The sequence below is a fragment of the Rhinatrema bivittatum genome, chromosome 12 (genome assembly GCF_901001135.1).
Source record: "Rhinatrema bivittatum chromosome 12, aRhiBiv1.1, whole genome shotgun sequence".
Taxonomy (NCBI): domain Eukaryota; kingdom Metazoa; phylum Chordata; class Amphibia; order Gymnophiona; family Rhinatrematidae; genus Rhinatrema; species Rhinatrema bivittatum.
This window is the reverse complement of record NC_042626.1, coordinates 45173453-45191850: the sequence shown is the minus strand read 5'-3', so window position 1 is coordinate 45191850 and position 18398 is coordinate 45173453. Positions and strand designations below refer to the sequence as shown.

At 42.9% G+C, this 18398-nt stretch overlaps 1 protein-coding gene across 3 annotated transcripts in view; it reads left to right on the top strand.

The window, feature by feature from the left end:
* Positions 1–18398, top strand: part of CDON (cell adhesion associated, oncogene regulated) — a 175345-nt gene that overhangs the window by 114423 nt on the left and 42524 nt on the right. Inside the window, exons 11-12 of one of the 3 annotated variants that reach the window (XM_029572715.1) lie at positions 6807–6814; positions 12012–12212. The exons of 1 other annotated variant lie outside the window; for it this stretch is intronic. In XM_029572715.1, the coding sequence (XP_029428575.1) occupies positions 6807–6814; positions 12012–12212 (209 nt within the window). The remainder of the gene's footprint in view (positions 1–6806; positions 6815–12011; positions 12213–18398) is intronic. One more of the 3 variants, XM_029572714.1, reaches the window with a different exon arrangement.

The following is an 18398-nucleotide window of genomic DNA, read 5'->3' as shown; positions in this document are numbered from 1 at the left end:
TAAAAAACATCATGTCGGTTTACAGACAACTGAGAAAGGAAATTACAATGATAGGTGGAGGAAGGATAGATAGTTAAAAGGTAAATTAACTTTACTGTAGAGCCAACGGGCGCCACAGTTATTAAATGAGATTACATATGGTTAACCAAGTTAGACATAATTAATTATATACAAGAGGTGACAGTGTGGGGGAAGGGGATGAAGCACACATGGGAGGCGGGGAGGGGTTGGAAATGTACAAGGGAGCAGGGGGTGGCGATGGGAAGGAGAGATGGTGACTGAATATACAACACAACACTGAATATACAACACAAACAACATATATAGCTTTAAAATCATTACATAAAACTGATAACCTCAAAAAAATTTTTTAAATGATGCAAGCTGTCAGGATCCATCAAACGTTTGTCTAAAAAGCATGGTTTTTACCAGCTTACAAAAAGCTAGATAATCATTCTCTTCAAGTGTTCTCTAGTAATGTATTCCATAAGACGGGCTGCAACTGAAAAGGCCCTCGTATGTGTCTCTTGTGATTTCAACCTTATACGCTGTAGGAGCCTTATAAAATTAGCAGTAGCTGATCTCAGTAATCTGGTGGGCCCATGAGTCAACAGTGTAGAAAGACAGTGCATATTTTCCATATAACTGAATTTATGGACCAAGGCAAAATTGTTCAACAAAATCCACTTTTAACACAGGTAACCAATGTAAAATAATAACGGGGAAACATTGCCCTTCATGTTGGATCCTGTGAAGGAGCATACATAAAAAGCCATCAGAACCCTGACAAGGACCAGTCCCAGCTGTCTGGTCCCGGTCCACCTTAAGACATAGCGTTATGGGTACCGGGTTGCTCCTAGAGCAGGATGTAATGTAGGCTCAGAGGGGAGCAGGGAAAGAGGCCTGAGGTAACTGAAAAGAAGACAGTAACCATGAGCAGAGAGGGGAGCCAGCCCCTGGAAAGTAAGTGTGTTAAATGTTTGTGGTTATGAAAGGCTGTGTGAAATGTTGAAGATTTGAAACACTGTAAATAAAAAGCACTGAGAGAGGCCTTGATTTCTCATGTGTTGTGCCACATAGGCTGTTAGAAGTGGGATTTCTACTCTAAACAAAGTGCAGCCAGAGATCCATGCCTCAGGAGAAAAAAGTTAGGAAGTTTGGAAACCTGCTTGTTCCAAACCTGGTACAGAGCAGAGACTTGGATACCAGAAGAGTCTGAGCTTATATAGCAGCAGAGCAGTGCTCAAGCCTCCAGGGGAGGAAGAAAGAAAGAAAGAAGAGGAATTTGTTTTCCCCACTGTTTGGGAACTTGTTTACTAAAGAGGACACAGAGAGGGAAAACAGGAAAGGAAATTTTCCCAGGTCTAGCTAAAGAAGTAGTCTAAAGTGAAATGGTTACATGAGTAGTTTAAAAAGTAACAATAGTTCCACGTGAGAAAAGGGAAAAAAAAAAGTAAGTTAGACCTGGATAGGAATGGTTTTGTTTCTCTTCACAAGAGAAAAAAAAAACAAAAGAAGGAAATGTTTCTGTGTGTGTGTTAGAACAGGGCATGGTCCTTGAAAGAAATGTTTTGCTGCCGAATTGTTGCTCTGAAAGAAGAGAGAAAAGTTGTGACTGTGAATAAAGGCAGGCCTGAGAAAGTGCCAGGAGCCATGAAAGACATTTAAGCTCGGTGCCAAAACTTTGTGGAGAGGCAAAGTTGGCGGCAGCAGCAGCAGCAGCTGGAACAGATCTTTAAGGCCCAGCAGCAGAGGCTGAGCCAGACCATAAGAGAAGGGCAACATCGGTTTCAATTACTGATGCAGAGCCAGAGGGTGCTGCAACAAGCCCTGCTGTGAAAGCTGCCATTACCACCGTTACTGAAGCAACTGAACACCACTGAGAAAGTGAAGAGACCAGGAGGCTAACCAGGACTGTGCCAGCGAGGGGCCTGAGGAATGGTGCTACAGGGGAGGCCTGGCGAACCACCAGTTGTGGAGCCGACTGCACCATTGGAGCAGACGTGCAGCAGCAGGCCCAGCAGAGAGGACAAGTAAAGAATGAGAACCCAGTGAACGCACCCCCACAGTAACTGGGGCTTATGGGCCAAGAAGCTCGTGTTGGGGCCTTGCAGGATTGGTCTCCTTGAAAAGAAAAGCCTTTCAAAAACGAGGAAGTACCAGGGACCAGAGCCAGCAGGTCAGTTTAAAAGCAAGCATGTGCAAAAGGCAGAACAATTATGGGGTTACTCCGTACTGGCTGCCCGGAAGAAAACGAGCAGCTTCAAGGTGAAGACAATCCTAAAGCAGAAGCATTGGAGCAGCTTGACAGGACTGTGATAAGGGAACTAAGGGAAAGGCTGAAGAGATAATGCAGCCAGGAAAGCCAGAGGAGCCGGAGAGCCCACTTCCTGAAGTCCAGGCCACACAGAGAGGCGAATGGCCACAGCTTGTGACTAAGACAAAAAAAAAAAAAATTGCGATAGAAAAGGCGTGAGGGGATGTCACTCACTAGAAAGGTCACCATGGTAAGGAAGAAATTACAAGAATTTACCAGCACATGCGCTTAATGGGAAAGACAAGGAATGTGCTGATACAGCCTCCTTGCACCAATGTACCCAGCGGGCTTGAAAAGGAGCCTGAGCCAGGAGAAGAGATGGTGGAAATCCAGGCATCACCGCAAGCTGGAGAGCAGCAGCAGTACTTAGTAAGCAGCGGCAGTTCCATATCATAGCTAACACCCCCCCCCCCCCATGGACTACGCCGAACCAGGGAGTTGAAGAGCTGAGGCCAGAGAAAGAAGGCAAGGAATGCACTGCGGTGGAGATAATTTCCTTGAGCCAGGATGTCCTGCTGGCTGGAGAGGAGCCGGATCTTATTGTGGAGCATTGGGCCCCTAACCATCAGGAATCGGAGGAGGTTGGAGAAGGCCAAAGATGAGGTTAACGAACTGGACATTATAAAGAGTGGAACTCTGGGACTAACCAAGGCCGGTGGTTCAGAGAAAGAAGAGAAGAATGTGTTTTTGGTAAGACAAAGTGAGGTTACTTGGATACTTGGGAAAAGGTAAAAGGACCCCAGTTGTAGACTCAGAGGGGAGCAGGGGAGAGGCCTGGGAGCCTGAAAGGAAGACAGTTACTGAGTGGAGAGGGGAGGCAGCTCCTGGAAAGTAAAAATGTTAAATGTTTGTGGTTAGGAACGCCTATGCGAAATGTTGAAGATTTGAAACACTGTAAATAAAAAGCACTGAGAAAAGCCTTGACCGCTCATGTATTGTGCTACAGATCGCCTTGAAATTCTAACCATAGTATTTTGAATAAGTTGCCGATTCCTAATTATTTTGGATACCTCAAACATGTAATGAGTTGCAATAATCTATTAGGTTCATTTACTAAGCTGTGTTATTACTATAACATGCAATAAACAGCATTTAGCACATGTTAAACGTTGTTTGTTGTGCGATATCACTATATCATGCAATATCACATAATGTTTTCAAATATTTCCGCCCCATATTGAAATTAGCTGCTTTGTATGCATTTGCATGCATAAAATTGTCTAATGCATACAAAGCAGCTAATGCATGAGCATGAGAATAAATCTCAGTGGTCCAACTTCAGCCCCAAGACCTTCAGGGCAGCATTTCGTCAACAGCAGCAAACTCTATTCTTTTTCCTGGAGCTTCTCCAGCAGGAATTTCACCCTTTCCTTTTGTGTTTTTTCCCTCTGGATGACTATCGGGAATTTTCACTGATTTCAAGAACTTCAGAATTTTTAAAGCTCAGGAGCCCTTACACTCCAGAGTATTCCTCCACGCTTCTCTCTTTGAATATGCCTGATTCAACCTCCTCCTCATACTACTACTTAACATTTCTGTAGCACTACATGACATACGTAGTGCTATACAAACATGCAAAAAGAAAGTCCCTGCTCAATAGAGCTTACAATCTAATAAGACATACAGGACAAAAGACTTTGGGTATTTCATAAAGCAAGATTATGGTTTAAAAAGAAAAAAAGGTTAGTTAGCAAGACTGAAAGCAGACAATCAGGCACAAGATTTAAAAGCGGTTTCAAAAAGGTGGGTCTTTAGATGGGATTTAAACATGGCAAGAGAGGGAGCATGGCACACCAGTTTAGGAAGTCTGTTCCAAGCACATGGCGCAGCCAAGTGGAAATAAAAGTTGGAAATTGGCAGTAGAAGAGAAGGGAACATATAGAAATGACTTGTCCAATGAGCAGAGTGCACGAGGAGGGGTGTAGAGAGAGATAAGAAAGGAGAGGTAATGAGGTGCTGCAGAGTGAAGGCATTTGTAGGTGAGAAAGAGGAGTATGCGGGAGCCATTTCAGTGACTTCAGAAGAGGGGTTATGTGAGCATAGCGACTGGCAAAAGATAAGTCGTGCAGCTGAATTTAGGACAGATTGCAGTGGAGAGAGGTGGTTTGCCAGGAGACCTATGAGGAGCAGGTTGCAATAGTCTAAGCAGGAGGAGATAGAGGGTGGACAAGGATTCTGGTAATGTGTTCAGAAAGGAAAGGACCAATTTTGGCAATGTTGTAAAGAAAGAAATGACACGTTTTAGCAGTGTTTTGGATATGCGTAGAGAAGGAGAGAGAGGAGTCAAAGAGGACTTCAAAGTTACAGGCTGATGGGACCGGGAAGATGATCATGTTATCCACAGAAACAGAGAAAGGAGGATGAGGGGAGGTGGGCTTGGATGGAAAGATAAGGAGCTCTGTCTTGGCTATGTTAAGTTTAAGGTGGCAGTGGGAAATCCAGGCAGCAGTGTCGGGCAAACAGGCCGAGATCCGGGACTGAATTTCTGGTGTACAAAGGTAGATCTGGAAGTCATCAGAATAAAAATGGTATTGAAAGCCATGAGAGGAAAGCAGAGCACCAAGGAAATTAGTATATATTGAGAAGAGAAGAGGGCTCAGGATGAAGCTCTGAGACATACCAATAGATAGTGGATTGGCAGTAGAGGAGGAACCACCAGAGGAAATGATAAAAGTGCAGTGGGAGAGGTAAGAAGACAATCAAGACAGAGTCTTGAAATTCAAGCGAGGACAGAGTATCAAAGAGTAGGTAGTGATCAACAGTGTCAAAAGCAGAAGACAGATCAAGGAGGATAAAGGACAGAGTGAAGACCTTTGGCTTTAGCCATAAACAGATCATTGGAAACTTTGGCAAGGGCTGACTCAGTTGAATGTAGAGGGCGAAAACCAGACTAGAGTGGATCAAGAATGATTTGAGATGTAAGAGTCAAGACAGCGTGGTGAAAAGCATGTTCAAGTAGTTTGGAGGCAGAAGGGAGATGGGATGATAGTTGGAAGGACAGGTAGGATCCAGTGAGGGTTTCTTCAGGAGTAGTATGATTACCGCATGTTTGAAGGCAGTAGGAACAGTAGCAGTGGAGAGTGATAGATCAAGGACATAAGAGATAGAAGGGACAGTATTAAGGAGTAGATAGTGATCAACAGTGTCAAAAGCAGAAGACAGATCAAGGAGGATAAAGGACAGAGTAAAGACCTTTGGCTTTAGCCGTAAACAGGTCATTGGAAACTTTGTAAGAGCTGACTCATTTGAATGTAGAGGGCGAAAACCAGACTCGAGTGGGTCAAGAATGACTTGAGATGTAAGATGGAAAGGATGACTGTAGTGGAGATAGAACTGAGGAATCAGGTGGGGACAGGGTCAGAGGAACAAGTAGTGAGTTTGGAGGAAGAGAGAAGGCTAGCAGTTTCCTCCACTGTGACTTCAGGAAAGGAGGAAACAGTGGCGGAGACTAGAGGAAGGGAAGAGGAAATACGTGGAAGAGAAGCAGGTAAAGGAGAAATTGTTCAGAACAGAAGACTAATTTTGTGAATCTTGTCATGGAAGTTGTCAGCCATAGTCTGGGCAGAGAGTGAAGGGGAGAAGGGAGGTAAGGGAAGTTTGAGGAGGGAATTGAGGGTGGCAAAGAGATGGCGAGGGTTGGATGTAAGAGAGTTTGTGGACAAAGTCTTGTTTGTCAAGTGCAATAGCATACTGAAAAGTGGCCAAGCCTCTTAAATAGCTTTCTACCAACTCATCCCTGTATAGAGAATGCACCTCCCCTTTATATTAGCCTATCTTCTTAATGTCTCTGTGCCTCTGCAACAAGCATTACCTTATCCCCCTTAGTGCATCTTCTTTCAGAGGATGCTTGCAGAGGGCACGAGTTCTTCACTTTTCACAGAACTCCCTGAACTTTGGGTGAACCCTGGACAGCAGGAACCATCCAGAAAGCTATAAAATCTATTGAAGCATGTTAGTGACCCTTGGTAGGGTTACACAACCATATCAAACATTCATAGGCAAAGAAAATGCCTTCTATGCCCCATGAGTGCCCAAAGGGGCCCATCTTGGACACCTAAACAGATTAGGACCCTTGTACTCTTATGTGGACAGGTAGATCTGCCTAATAAATGGATTTCATACATGCCCACTACAACTCTGGGTATAGAATGTGGTGCAACAGGCCATCTTCTTTTACTGACCATTGTTTAAGTGTGGCTTTTACTATGCTCATTTCTGGCCTTGTCATTCTAGTTTAGCAGATTTTTGTGGTGGGGCTGAAGGCACAGCAAGAAGGTGCTATGATACTGTAGGATTTTGTAGCTGATTCCTGCAACCCGCTCTGTGCAAATACACAGAAATGTAGAAATTCCCCTCCTATTACAAATGTATTCATGTCTTCATAGTCCCGCACAGTGTTAAGTAACCCTGCTGAGCAGACTCCGCAAGATATACTAACCCTGCTTCTCTTTGTTCTCTCTCTCTTTCTATTGCTGCCTGTCACTTCCAGTGGCTAATGTAAGTATTTGCACAGACCACTGCATGCTTTTAAATACTGTTCTTCTTTCTTAAAAAATTAACAGTCTGCTTTATAAAAGCCTGCTAGTAGGAATTAATGTTGGGAGCTGTTGTGGGTTTGAAATCTACCTGTCTCCTGGGTGTACCCTATAGTGCTCTTGCCATCAGCCTCTTGTGAGGCTTCCCCTGGTGAAATTTTGCTGTGCCTTGGATAGCACTGTAACTGGAGAAAAGCCACCTTGGAGGGTCCCCTTTCCCCTGGTGATGCCCTGCAAGGTCGTGGCTGGGAATGTGTCTCCTGCGAAGGTTTGCTTTACCCTTCTTTAATGCCTTACAGGCATCCCTGGGAGATGTTCTGGTTTCACATGGAGACCTCAGGGAATTTGCATCAATTTCTGGGTCTTCAGGGAAACACTGAAAAGCGTCAGGCCTCTCTATTTACTGTCCCAGCCACTCCCCTTCAGTAAGCATTCGTGGCAGCACATAATACAGGAGCACGTGGACAGAAACTGGAAAAGGGGCTGAGGCAGGCAGCTCAGTCTGCAGCTGTCATTCCAGATCCGTGGGACTCAACTGAGAACAGATTTGAGGGGGCGCAAACCAAGGAGCTGTGACTTCTTATTGGGGGTGGGTGGGAGCAAAGAGAGTGTTAGTCAGGGATGGAGAAAAGGGGAAGAATGCTGGGGTAATTCCTGGGGGGTAGTGGGTGGGGGGGGGGGGAGTAGAGAGAGAGAATATGGAAAAGCAGAGGGGGGTGGAACAAAGAAAGCTGATACTATTATTCCTTGCTCACCCCTCCCTCCACCTCACCAATCAATGGCTATCTCAGGTGAGCACAGTTTAAAAGTTCTCAGGTGTGCTTACAGGGCCCTGTCTGGAGAAGGGCCTCCTCCTTAAATTACCATTAGGTGCTGCTGGGGACACGGTGGCAAGGTTTGGTTCTGGGTTCTTCTGTGTACCATTCAGTGCCATCACCCTGGAGCATATTATTTACGACTGATAATGTGGATGGCTTTGTTTTTAATTGTAACTCTATAGTTCTCTCACCTTCCACCCCCTAGGACTCACCAGATTTAGTCCCGGGCAAGCAGGCAAAAGGATTTATTCTCTCCTCCTGTTTGCTTGGTGGGGGGGGGGGGGGGTGAGGGGTGGGGGGTGGCAGTTGTCAGGGAGGGACCTTCATCTTTATGAATCATCGGTGAGGATGGTGCGGGGAGGGAATATTTAGCTGATTTATGCTGATTTTCAGCACTAACTGGCTAAATTTACTAAGTCTAGACTAGTTAAGTTTATTAAAATTTAAATAACTAGATTTATCCACATATTCAGCTGGTAGATGTGGCTGATTATTTGGCTATCTTACTTGCTTAGCAGGTTTTTTGAAAATGTACCCCAGAGCCTTTTTATGGTATATTTAATGGTGGAAGTTTACAGAAAATGTGGCAAAGGTTTTATGGAAGAATTCGTGCCAGGGATATAAAGAAAGAAATGCAAAAATCAGCAGGCAGTGTACTTGGATGCCTGTGATCTGTGACACATAGAACACTCCTTTTGAAAATAATGTGCGGCTCAAAAACACTGCTTTTGTTTTCTAAAGTGGAAGTTTTCTCCGCTGCCTTGTAAAGGTGCTCTCTGGGAACAGTGGCTCCTTCAGGTAGAGCTGCTTCTTTCTAGCCGTCGGGGCATTTCATCTGTAGCTCTTTGCAATCTCTGGCCTGGATTTATCAAAATGCAATAAGTATTGCATGCGATAGCAAAAGGGGTGTGGTTTATGCTAATAGTTTATCGCAATATGTGAAAGAGCTAAGTTAGCGCAAATTGCAATAACATTTTCAGAATTTGTGATACATGCCAGACCTGTTGTATTTCCTGCAGACAACCACTGGGGGACCATTTTTAATGGTCCCAGGGAGCTTAGACAAGAGAGTGAGAGAGAAAGAAAGAGAAAAACACCTAGCCATAATGGAAACTCACTGCAAGATTATATTTGTGCAAGGTTCTCTCAACCTAGCTTGATGGACACTCTACCTGGGTATCATCAAGCTAGGTGGAGAGAACCTTGCACAAATCTCATCTTGGAGTGAGTTTCCTCTCTCCGTAGGTAATCAAATCTTCACAAGAGACCACTGTTCTGTTCATACGTCTCACATTGAATGTCAAAGTGGCCCCTAAGCCCCTACACTAATACCTAAACCTCACCTCGAGTTACTAGGTGGTCCTCCCATAGGGATACAAATAACTATCTAGGGAGAGGACATTATGGCTAGTGTCTCTCTCTCTCTCTCTCTCTCTCTCTCTCTCTCCCTCCTGAAAATGATGAAGTTTAAATCAGCATTAGGTCTGTGCAATAGCATGTCATAGACTGGCAAACCCAGCCCACTCCCGCCCCTAACTCCTCCTCATTTTCAAATTTGCATCGCACCATACGATATCGTGCTGTCACATGCGAAAACGCCTTACGGCATTTTGATAAATGTTACTGATCGGCATCTGGAGGGATTTATTTATGTCGGGTTTTAAGGAAGAACTTGAAGATGAAAGGAGCCTCGGTAAATTAATTTTCCCAGTCCCCATAGGCCATGATATGCAGTGGGTGTGTATACATGTTATTAACTGTTATGTTTCACTATTCATTTCTGTGCAATAATCCACATTGATTTATAGCCTTAGAACATCCTTGTCATAGTGCACAGCCTTTTGGCTGTCTTTAATTTGGCCTTTTTCGCTAGCTTCCAGTTTGTATCTATTCAATTTACTACTTAAAATATATTCTTTTATAGTCAGTAACTATGCAAAATGAATTAAAACAAGCTGATGACCCTTTTCTTCCTCTTGCTGGGATTACTTCAGATAATAAGCAGGTCATTGGGTGCAGATAATATATTTCAGTGCCTTGTTAACCGTATACTTATTCAATGGAACTTTCAAACCTGTTTGCACGCACTCGTGGCCTGTGGAGATTTATGCTAGCATTTCTTAGGCTGTGTGGTGGAAAGCGTGGAGTCTGGAGTTGGCAATGGAGGAGGGAAGCACAGATAAGAGCAACTTGCCCAGTGAACGATGAATGCGCAACCCCTGCATATCTCTTTCAAAATTACCTTCATAATCTCTGCAGATCCACACGTCTCCATTTTACTTTAGCATTGGTACAATAGATGTGGCCCACTTTGGAGGTAATTTTCAAAGGAGTTAAGCATGTAAATGTAACATACTATTGTATCAATTTTGAATAGCCCGTTCATGTGCTTAAAGTGCACGTACGCGTGTAAAACCTATTGACAATTCAATGCCATATATTTTGCAATTTTCAAAAGCTCACTTGCTCGAGTAAAGTGCATTTACATGTGTAGAACCCAGATCTAAGCTTGCAAATCCTTATGGAAATTACCCCCTTTGTGTGTGTGTGTGTGATTGGTTTTAGGATACTTTTTTCTATGAATGCTTTTGATCTACCTTGATTGTAGGACCTAGTGCAAAACACGCATTCCTGACTTTCAGCTGAATGACTGGATCCGAGTGGAATGACACTGCTGGTCCCTTGTAAGTTCCCCAGCTCTTCGGGGAACAATGGAGGGAATTCATCCACGATGCCCATGAGATGCCCATCAGTGATGACATAGACCCCATAAATACTGATTCTTAAAGACGTGAACCAGTTCCTTCCTAATAGGCTCTTGTGTTTACCCTGTGTGACTGAGTGGCAATGTCCCCTGAAAAGAGCTATAGCAAGCACTTCAACACAGCTTCCTGTGAGCTCAATGTTCTTCCATTGTAATTGTGGAGACTGCGCTGTGGGATGGATAACTTGGAGGACTGTGGGTAGGACAAAACTCCTTAAGAGTGTCTTCTCTGATAAGTGACATGCCAAACCCACATTCTCGACCACTGATATGGACTACTGTTAACACTTCCAAGTTATGTGACTCTGTGTTCTCTACAGTCTGGATATGATAGAAATTAGGAAAGCTAACTAAAATAGCAACATAGTAATAATGGGTGATTTCCATTACCCCACTAATGACTGGGTACATTTCATATCAAGACATGCTAAGGAGGTAGAATTTCTGGATAAAATAAATGACCACATCTTGGAGAAACTGGTTCACAAAACAACAAGAAGGAGTTTAGACCTGTGCTTAGTGGAGCACAGCATTTGGTTTGCAAGTAATGACGGTGTTGGAACCACTTGAGAATAGTGATCATAACATGATCAACTTTGACTTAATAACTGTAGGAAGGATATTAAGGAAATCTACTGTGATAGCATTTAATTTTCAAAAGTTAAATGCTACGATAAAGTGAGGAAAATGTATTCCATGCATTAAAGAAGGTAGAAGGAAGGCCAAACAACTGCCGGCATGGTTAAATGGTGAGTTGAGAGAGGCTCTTGTAGCCAAAAGAGCATCTTCCAAAAAAAAAAAAATGGAAGAGGGATACGAATGATACAACAAAGAAACAACATTAACACTGGCAAGTTAGATGAAAATAATGATAAGGAAGGCAAAGACAGAAATTGAAAAGAAGCTTGTCATGGAAGCAAAGAATCATAATACAAGCTTTTTCAGGTACATTTGAAGCAAAAAGACCGTAAGGGAATCAGTTGGGTAAAAGGGATAGTAAGGGAGGACAAGACCATAGCGGAGAGATTATGGAGGTAGTTTTGATAGGATTTAGATGCTTAAAACTGGATTAAGAAGGATGGAGGAAGGCCAAACGACTGCCAGTTTGGTTAGAAGACGAAGTGAAAGAGGCTGTTTTAGCCAAAAATACTTACTTCAAAAATGGGAAGAAGGATCCCTCTGAAGAAAATAAGAAAAAGCATAAGCATGGGCAGGTAGGGAAGAAGTGGTGACCCAGGAGTACTGAAATTTGCCACACGTTCAAAGTATTCATGAATCTTTGCATCTCCTTCATGGAAAATATGTGTAAAGTTGAAAATGCAATCTATGCACACTATTTTCCTCCTCCGACCTAAATAGTTCCCCAGGAATGCCTCCTGTTAATGAGCTAAAGGTTTGCACATTGTGGGTAGCATTTGCTTTTAAGGATTGCTTGTGTGACCATGTAGTATTGCGATGCAAGTTATTCCCCATGAGTGCAGCACTATGCTGATTTCCACCAGAGTCTGTCTCTCCCCCTACCCCATTTCTGTCCCTCCGCATGTGTTAAAAGTCTCTGCATTTCTGTTTTCCTTCAGTCCCAGAGGCACCAGACCGGCCCACCATCTCCACAGCATCAGAGACCTCCGTCTATGTCAACTGGATCCCACGTGCTAATGGTGGCTCTCCCATCACCTCCTTTAAAGTGGAATACAAGCAGATGGGCAAAAACTGGCTACCGGCCATTAGTAACATCTCGCTTGCCATGCTATTTGTGGAGGTTGCCAACCTGGAGCCAGGTAGTGAGAAATACTTCTCCTCCCTTTATCTTGGTCTCGTTCCCTAGTTGTCTCTGCCTGTGGCGCTTTCGGTCTCGTTCTCCTGTCTCTTTACTTTTCTTGAGTAAGTACTTTAAAATTGTAAAACACTTATTGTAGCGCTTGCTGTCCATATGGGAATCCTTGTAATTACGTCGCAGGGGCACGAGCTTCCACTTCTGGGGTGGATGTCTCTGGAACTGATTCTTCAGCACGTAAACTCATCTCATCAGTCTTTGAGAGGGAAAAAGGAAGTATTAACCTGAATGAGGGCTTGCCCACTACAGTCCAAAATGCAAATGACACGACCAAGGCGTCCTGATCTCTTTGGCACTTTATTGCGTAAAGTCAGGCTTAATAAAACGAGAATGGGTGACATTTGATCACAGCAGCAAAGAGAAACTTAGCTTTCTAGCTAAGTTTCTAGCTTTCACAGCTTTCTAGCTCATGCTCTTCCCATAGTTATTTTATTTTATATATCTTTTTTACGTTTAATATTTAATATTTATTGATCTAAGTTCTTTTGTTCAATAATTTGTTGATTATTTAATGTTACGCTGCACGTTCTCTGTTCAATACTTTGTCTATTGTTTAATGTAACGCCTTACCGGCGACAGTTTTGTTATATGGAAACCGACCTGATTTGATATGTATATCGAGAATGTCGGTATATAAAAACCCTAAATAAATAAATAAATAAATAAACAAATTCAAGCAACAGGGCTTGTCCTTTCTGTTGTGCACTGCTAAGACTCTGCAGCTGTAACCAGATACCCTTTAGTTTTGCATCAGACACAGTGTAAAGATCCATTGAATATCTGCATTTAAAATATGAAAGGACGAAAAAACAGAAGATATCACTGAAATTCTGTAACGAAAAGAAAGATCCTTGATTCCAGCACGCAAACTGTGATGGCACCCCTTTAATTCCATCATAGGAAAGGGAGATATGGAGTTCCCAGCGGCACGCTTAACTTAGGGGAGGAGAATAACACATATGGGGTGAATTTTTTAGAAAGGTATGCCTGTAAATAGCAGCATGTGCGCACGTAGGTGAAGAATATGCACAAACTTCTGATTTTCAAAATTGCTCACTTAAAAGTGAATTTTAAAAGTTGCGCATGTAAAAAGAGCATATGCAGGCATAAATAGTGCATATTTGCACAAGTACTGTTTTATAAATCACAAACATTCAAGCGTGAATAAATTTGCTCATATAAAAAACTGGCAGTTCAGGGATTTTCTGGGACGGGGCCAACATTTACACGTAGAAGGTGCTGTTTTATAACCAAAAGCGATGTGCTTACGGCTGTTACCTGAGCATATTTTATTATACGTCTGATTTTGTAATCCACTGAGGTCTGCGGATGAGCAGAGTACAAGTAAATATTTAAATCTGCTAATTATCTGGTGTAAGTCAAAATATTATGCTTTATTGTCAAATACTGACTGGGTGAGGGATCTGAGTAAACTGGGGGGAGTGCAGGTTGAAGAACCAGGGAGTTCTTGATGACCTAGAGACAAACTGGGCAAACTGGTGAACAAATTAGTAAATCTTGTAATTTCCTTCACAATCATGCTATAAAATTTGATCATTTGCACGTATACAAGCCAAGTGCCCTAAGGAAAATATGCGAGTTAATGATTAAACTTAGGAGCACAAGTATGCACTCATAGTAGATGTCCATCACTTATCCAGATAAATTCTGACTTATCTGGCTAATTGGTGGCAAAGCCACTACTTAGCTGGATAAGTCTTAAAAAAAAAAAACAATACTCAAAATTCCATCAACATGCCTTCCCGTTGTAGTTAAGGCATACTATCTGCAGGGAAAAAAAAACACTAGGAGCAATCAAGAAAAGATAGAAGAACAAAACCCTACAGATCTAGCTCCTTTGAATATCTCTGAAATACTACGAAGCTCCACGGAAGTTAGAAGTAAAAAAAAGAGAAACACTCTTGATAACTTTTGCATTTACGTCTGAAAGAGATATAGTAATGCAATTTTTCTTTCGATCGAGATTATCTACATTTTATGGACAAAAAGTTTGGGTATATCCGGACCTTGCAAAGAACACGCAAATGCGGAGAAGGAAATTTATTGCTCTTAGACAGGATTTGTTATTGAAGGGGGGTAAATTTATGTTGAAATACCCATGTAGGTGTATAGTAAATTATATGAATGGAAAATATGTTTTTACAGACCCGGAACAGCTAAAAGGGCTTTTGGGAACAACAGTACAAACTTCCGATAATTAAAAAGTAGGAGGTCCAGTAATTTCCTTTTGGAGTATATATTGTATTCGACTGCTCCATTTTCCTGATTGTCTCTCCCCTTTGTTTCCTAAAATTTTATGGGGATAGGTTAATTTCTGTTATTGTAGTAAAGTTTACCGCTTATAAGGTATTTTCTGTAATCCCATATTTCCTAAAGCAAGAAACTTCTTGTAAATTTGTTTAAATATGCAATAAAAAAAAAAAAATACTTAGCCGAGTAAGTAAAATAGCCAGATAAGTCTTCAAATGCTAGTTATCCGACTTTGTTATCCAGCTAAGTAGTGCTTTTCTTTTATTTATCCAGTTATCTTACTTACGGGCCGATACAGTAAGGTGCGGTAGAAAGAGGTGCATTAGGGCCGGGTGCACCCGCGTTTGCCACACACACACAGTTCGGATCACATACCGCTCGATACTCTATTTAAATGGCATGCAAATGCAAGCTGTGACCAACATGCGTCCATTTTAATGTATAGGCGCTATACAGCGCCTATACAGTATCCTGGGTGCGCTGGTACCTGTCATTTCAAATGACATTTGAAATGACAGGTACCAGGAAGTGGATCCCAACTTTAACCAAAAGAAAACCTAAAATCCCCTCCTCCCGAAGCAAGGCGCAGGGCGAAAAGCGACTCGACATGTAAAGTATTTTTTAATAAGTGTAACCAAAGTTAATTTACTTTTTCTTTCTTTCAGCCCTCTCTGCCCTCCTCCGGAGGCGCGCACCACGGTTCCCCTGCCTCCCGGGGGCAGCCGGCGGCGAAAGCGGCTTCCAGTGGCCCCCGCCGGCGAAGACGGATGAACGCACGCCCGTAGTGCACGGGCGCTCAAGCCAGCGAAAGCACATGAACGGGCGTGCGTGACGTCACGGCATACGTTCATACGCTTCGCTGACTTGAGCGCCCAATTGACGGCCCCCAAGTCAGGACGTCACGCACGCCCGTTCATGTGCTTTCGCTGGCTTGAGCGCCCGTGCACTATGGGCGTGCGATCATCCGTCTTCACCGGCGGGGGCCGCTGGAAGCCGCTTTCGCCGCTGGCTGCCCCCGGGAGGCAGGGGAACCGTGGTGCGTGCCTCCGGAGGAGGGCAGAGAAGGCTGAAAGAAAGAAAAAGTAAATTAACTTTGGTTACACTTATTCACAATACTTTACACGTCGAGTCGCTTTTTGCCCTGCGCCTTGCTTCGGGAGGAGGGGATTTTAGGTTTTTAGGTTTTCTTTTGGTTAAAGTTGCTTCCGGAGGATGGGAGAGAGGACTGGGGCTGCCCCGGAGACCAGCACCCATGGACGCAGCCAGGGCAGGTGAGCGGGGGCTGGGGGAAAGTTTGCCGTCTACTCTTACCCCTGCCTCTAATGTAGGGGTAGGGGTAGCCGGTAAATTAGCAGGTTAAACGCGCGGCTAAACTGCAGGTTAAAAAGGCGATAGTCGGGGCGCACGTTACTGAATGGTAGGGAATAGCTAATCCGATTGTTTATATCTCATATACATGCCGTGGGCGGAAAGGGTTACCCGTTGATTTAAAGAAGTGGTAAGGATGGGTTAAAAGGGATAGTGAATTGCAGATTGGACTAACGCGGCCAAATTGTGAGTAGAAAGCGGGTTAGAAGCAGGGTAACCGCGGACGCACTTTAGTGTATTGGCCTGAGCTGGATAAGTCACCACAGCACTACTTAGCTGCCCTTAGCTGGATAAATCAAAACTTATCCAGCTGTGTTTAAAATACATGTATTTTGATAAGCAAACATGTTGTTGGTTAGATTTAAGTGTATTATATATAGTGTGAGTGCATTTGCGTGCACAATATAAAATGTGTGTGTATGTACGCGCACATCCATATAGCTGTGTATATGGGCGCACTCGTGCATGTGTTATTCTCTTTATGCGCGTATATCCACATCCATGCACACATACAAGTGCAAAAAAGGGGCAGTATAGGGGCATTCTGGGGTGGGACCATCACATAAGAACATAAGAAATTGCCATACTGGGTCAGACCAAGGGTCCATCAAGCCCAGCATCCTGTTTCCAACAGAGGCCAAACCAGGCCACAAGAACATGGCAAGTACCCAAAAACTAAGTATATCCCATGCTACTGATGCTAGAAATAGCAGTGGTTATTTTCTAACTCGACTGGATAACCAGCAGCTAATGGCCTCTCCTCTAAGAACTTATCCAATCCTTTTTTAAACACAGCTACACTAACTGCACTAACCACATCCTCTGGCAACAAATTCCAGAGTTTAATTGTGCGTTGACTGAAAAAGAATTTTCTCTGATTAGTTTTAAATGTGCTACATGCTAACTTCATGGAATGCCCCCTAGTCCTTCTTTTATCCGAAAGAGTAAATAACCGATTCACATTAACCCGTTCTAGACCTCTCATGATCTTAAAGACCTCTATCATATCCCCCCTCAGCTGTCTCTTCTCCAAGCTGAACAGCCATAATCTCTTTAGTCTTTCCTCATAGGGGAGCTGTTCCATCCCTTTATCATTTTGGTCGCCTTTCTGATAAAAGGGGTGGAACAGCTAACTGAGGAGAAGGCTGTGCAAGGCATCTGAGTCAGGGGCCTTATGGTTCGATCCCCCAGCCCTACACCCTCGAAAATTCTTAGAAATAACTTGGCCATATCTCCTGATCCCCCTCACATCATCCCCAATTAAAAAAAAAAAAAAGATGTGGGGGCTATCGCCCTGAGTTTGGATCCCCCTTTTCTTTCCCTGTTGTTAGAATAACATAACTGATCCGCTGGTTTACCTTCTCCCCAACCTCCAGCTGATATCCAGGAGCACCCCGGTGCCCGCCTCTCACCAGATCTGCTGGGAGCGGTAGTCAGGTGATATGGTCAAGTTATTTCTAAGTATTTTTGGTAGTGTAGGGCTAGGGAATTGAGTTTTAAGGCCCCAAGGGTTTGTTTTTTTTGTGTGTTGTGCTGCCACTTAACCAGATATCTTTTGAAGATATCAGATTAGGTGGCAAGATATCCCACCACATGCTGCTGGATAACTTTTAAATCTAACCAGTTATATATCCGCCTTCAACAGCTTGTCTTGTAATAAGGTGGGCTATAAATTTCTGTAAATAAATAAATACAGTTGTGAGTGGGTATGATGGATTTGACGGTTTTATGATTTTATTAAGCTGTTTTAATTTTTGTTGATGCTATTTGTATATTATTTTATTTGAATTTGTATTGTATCTTTTGTTGTAAGCCGCTGCAAAGGTGGGTTATAAATAAACCATATTAAATAATACGCCTTTGTAAGTTGACGACCTCAAACTAATGTATTCAACACAATATCAACAATGAAATGCCTTTAAATTAATTTTGAAATTAAGACAGAGTCCCAATATTCATTATTTCACATATCTCAGGTATGAGTTTAATAGATCTGCATAACACCCACGGTATTTTGGGCATTGCTGCTTCAATTTTAAACCATTGAAGGGGCCATTTTTAATCCTTGGTCTCCAGTGCCGCGAGGACGTAATAAAAATGCTTGCGGATCAAAAAATTACTAGATCAGAGAACAATCCCTTGATACATAAGTAACGGAATGTGAATTGATACCAGAGATGTTCCTGAGGCAGCTGGAATGCGATACGTGATCACGTTGGACTGTGCGCCGATATCTACTCAAGGGAAGTACCTTGAATTTAAACCGAACAATGTTTTGATATTTGTTAAAGGAAAGCACCCTGAATTCAAATCCTATCATGATTCTCATACTATATTGATTTTAATATAAAAAAGAAAAAACAAACAGTAAAAAATAATTTCAAAAATGGGATTGAGTATGACCAATGATTAAAAATGATGACCCCTTCAATGGTTTAAAAATGGAGTAACAATGCCCAAAATACCGTGGGGTGTTATGAAGGTCTATTAA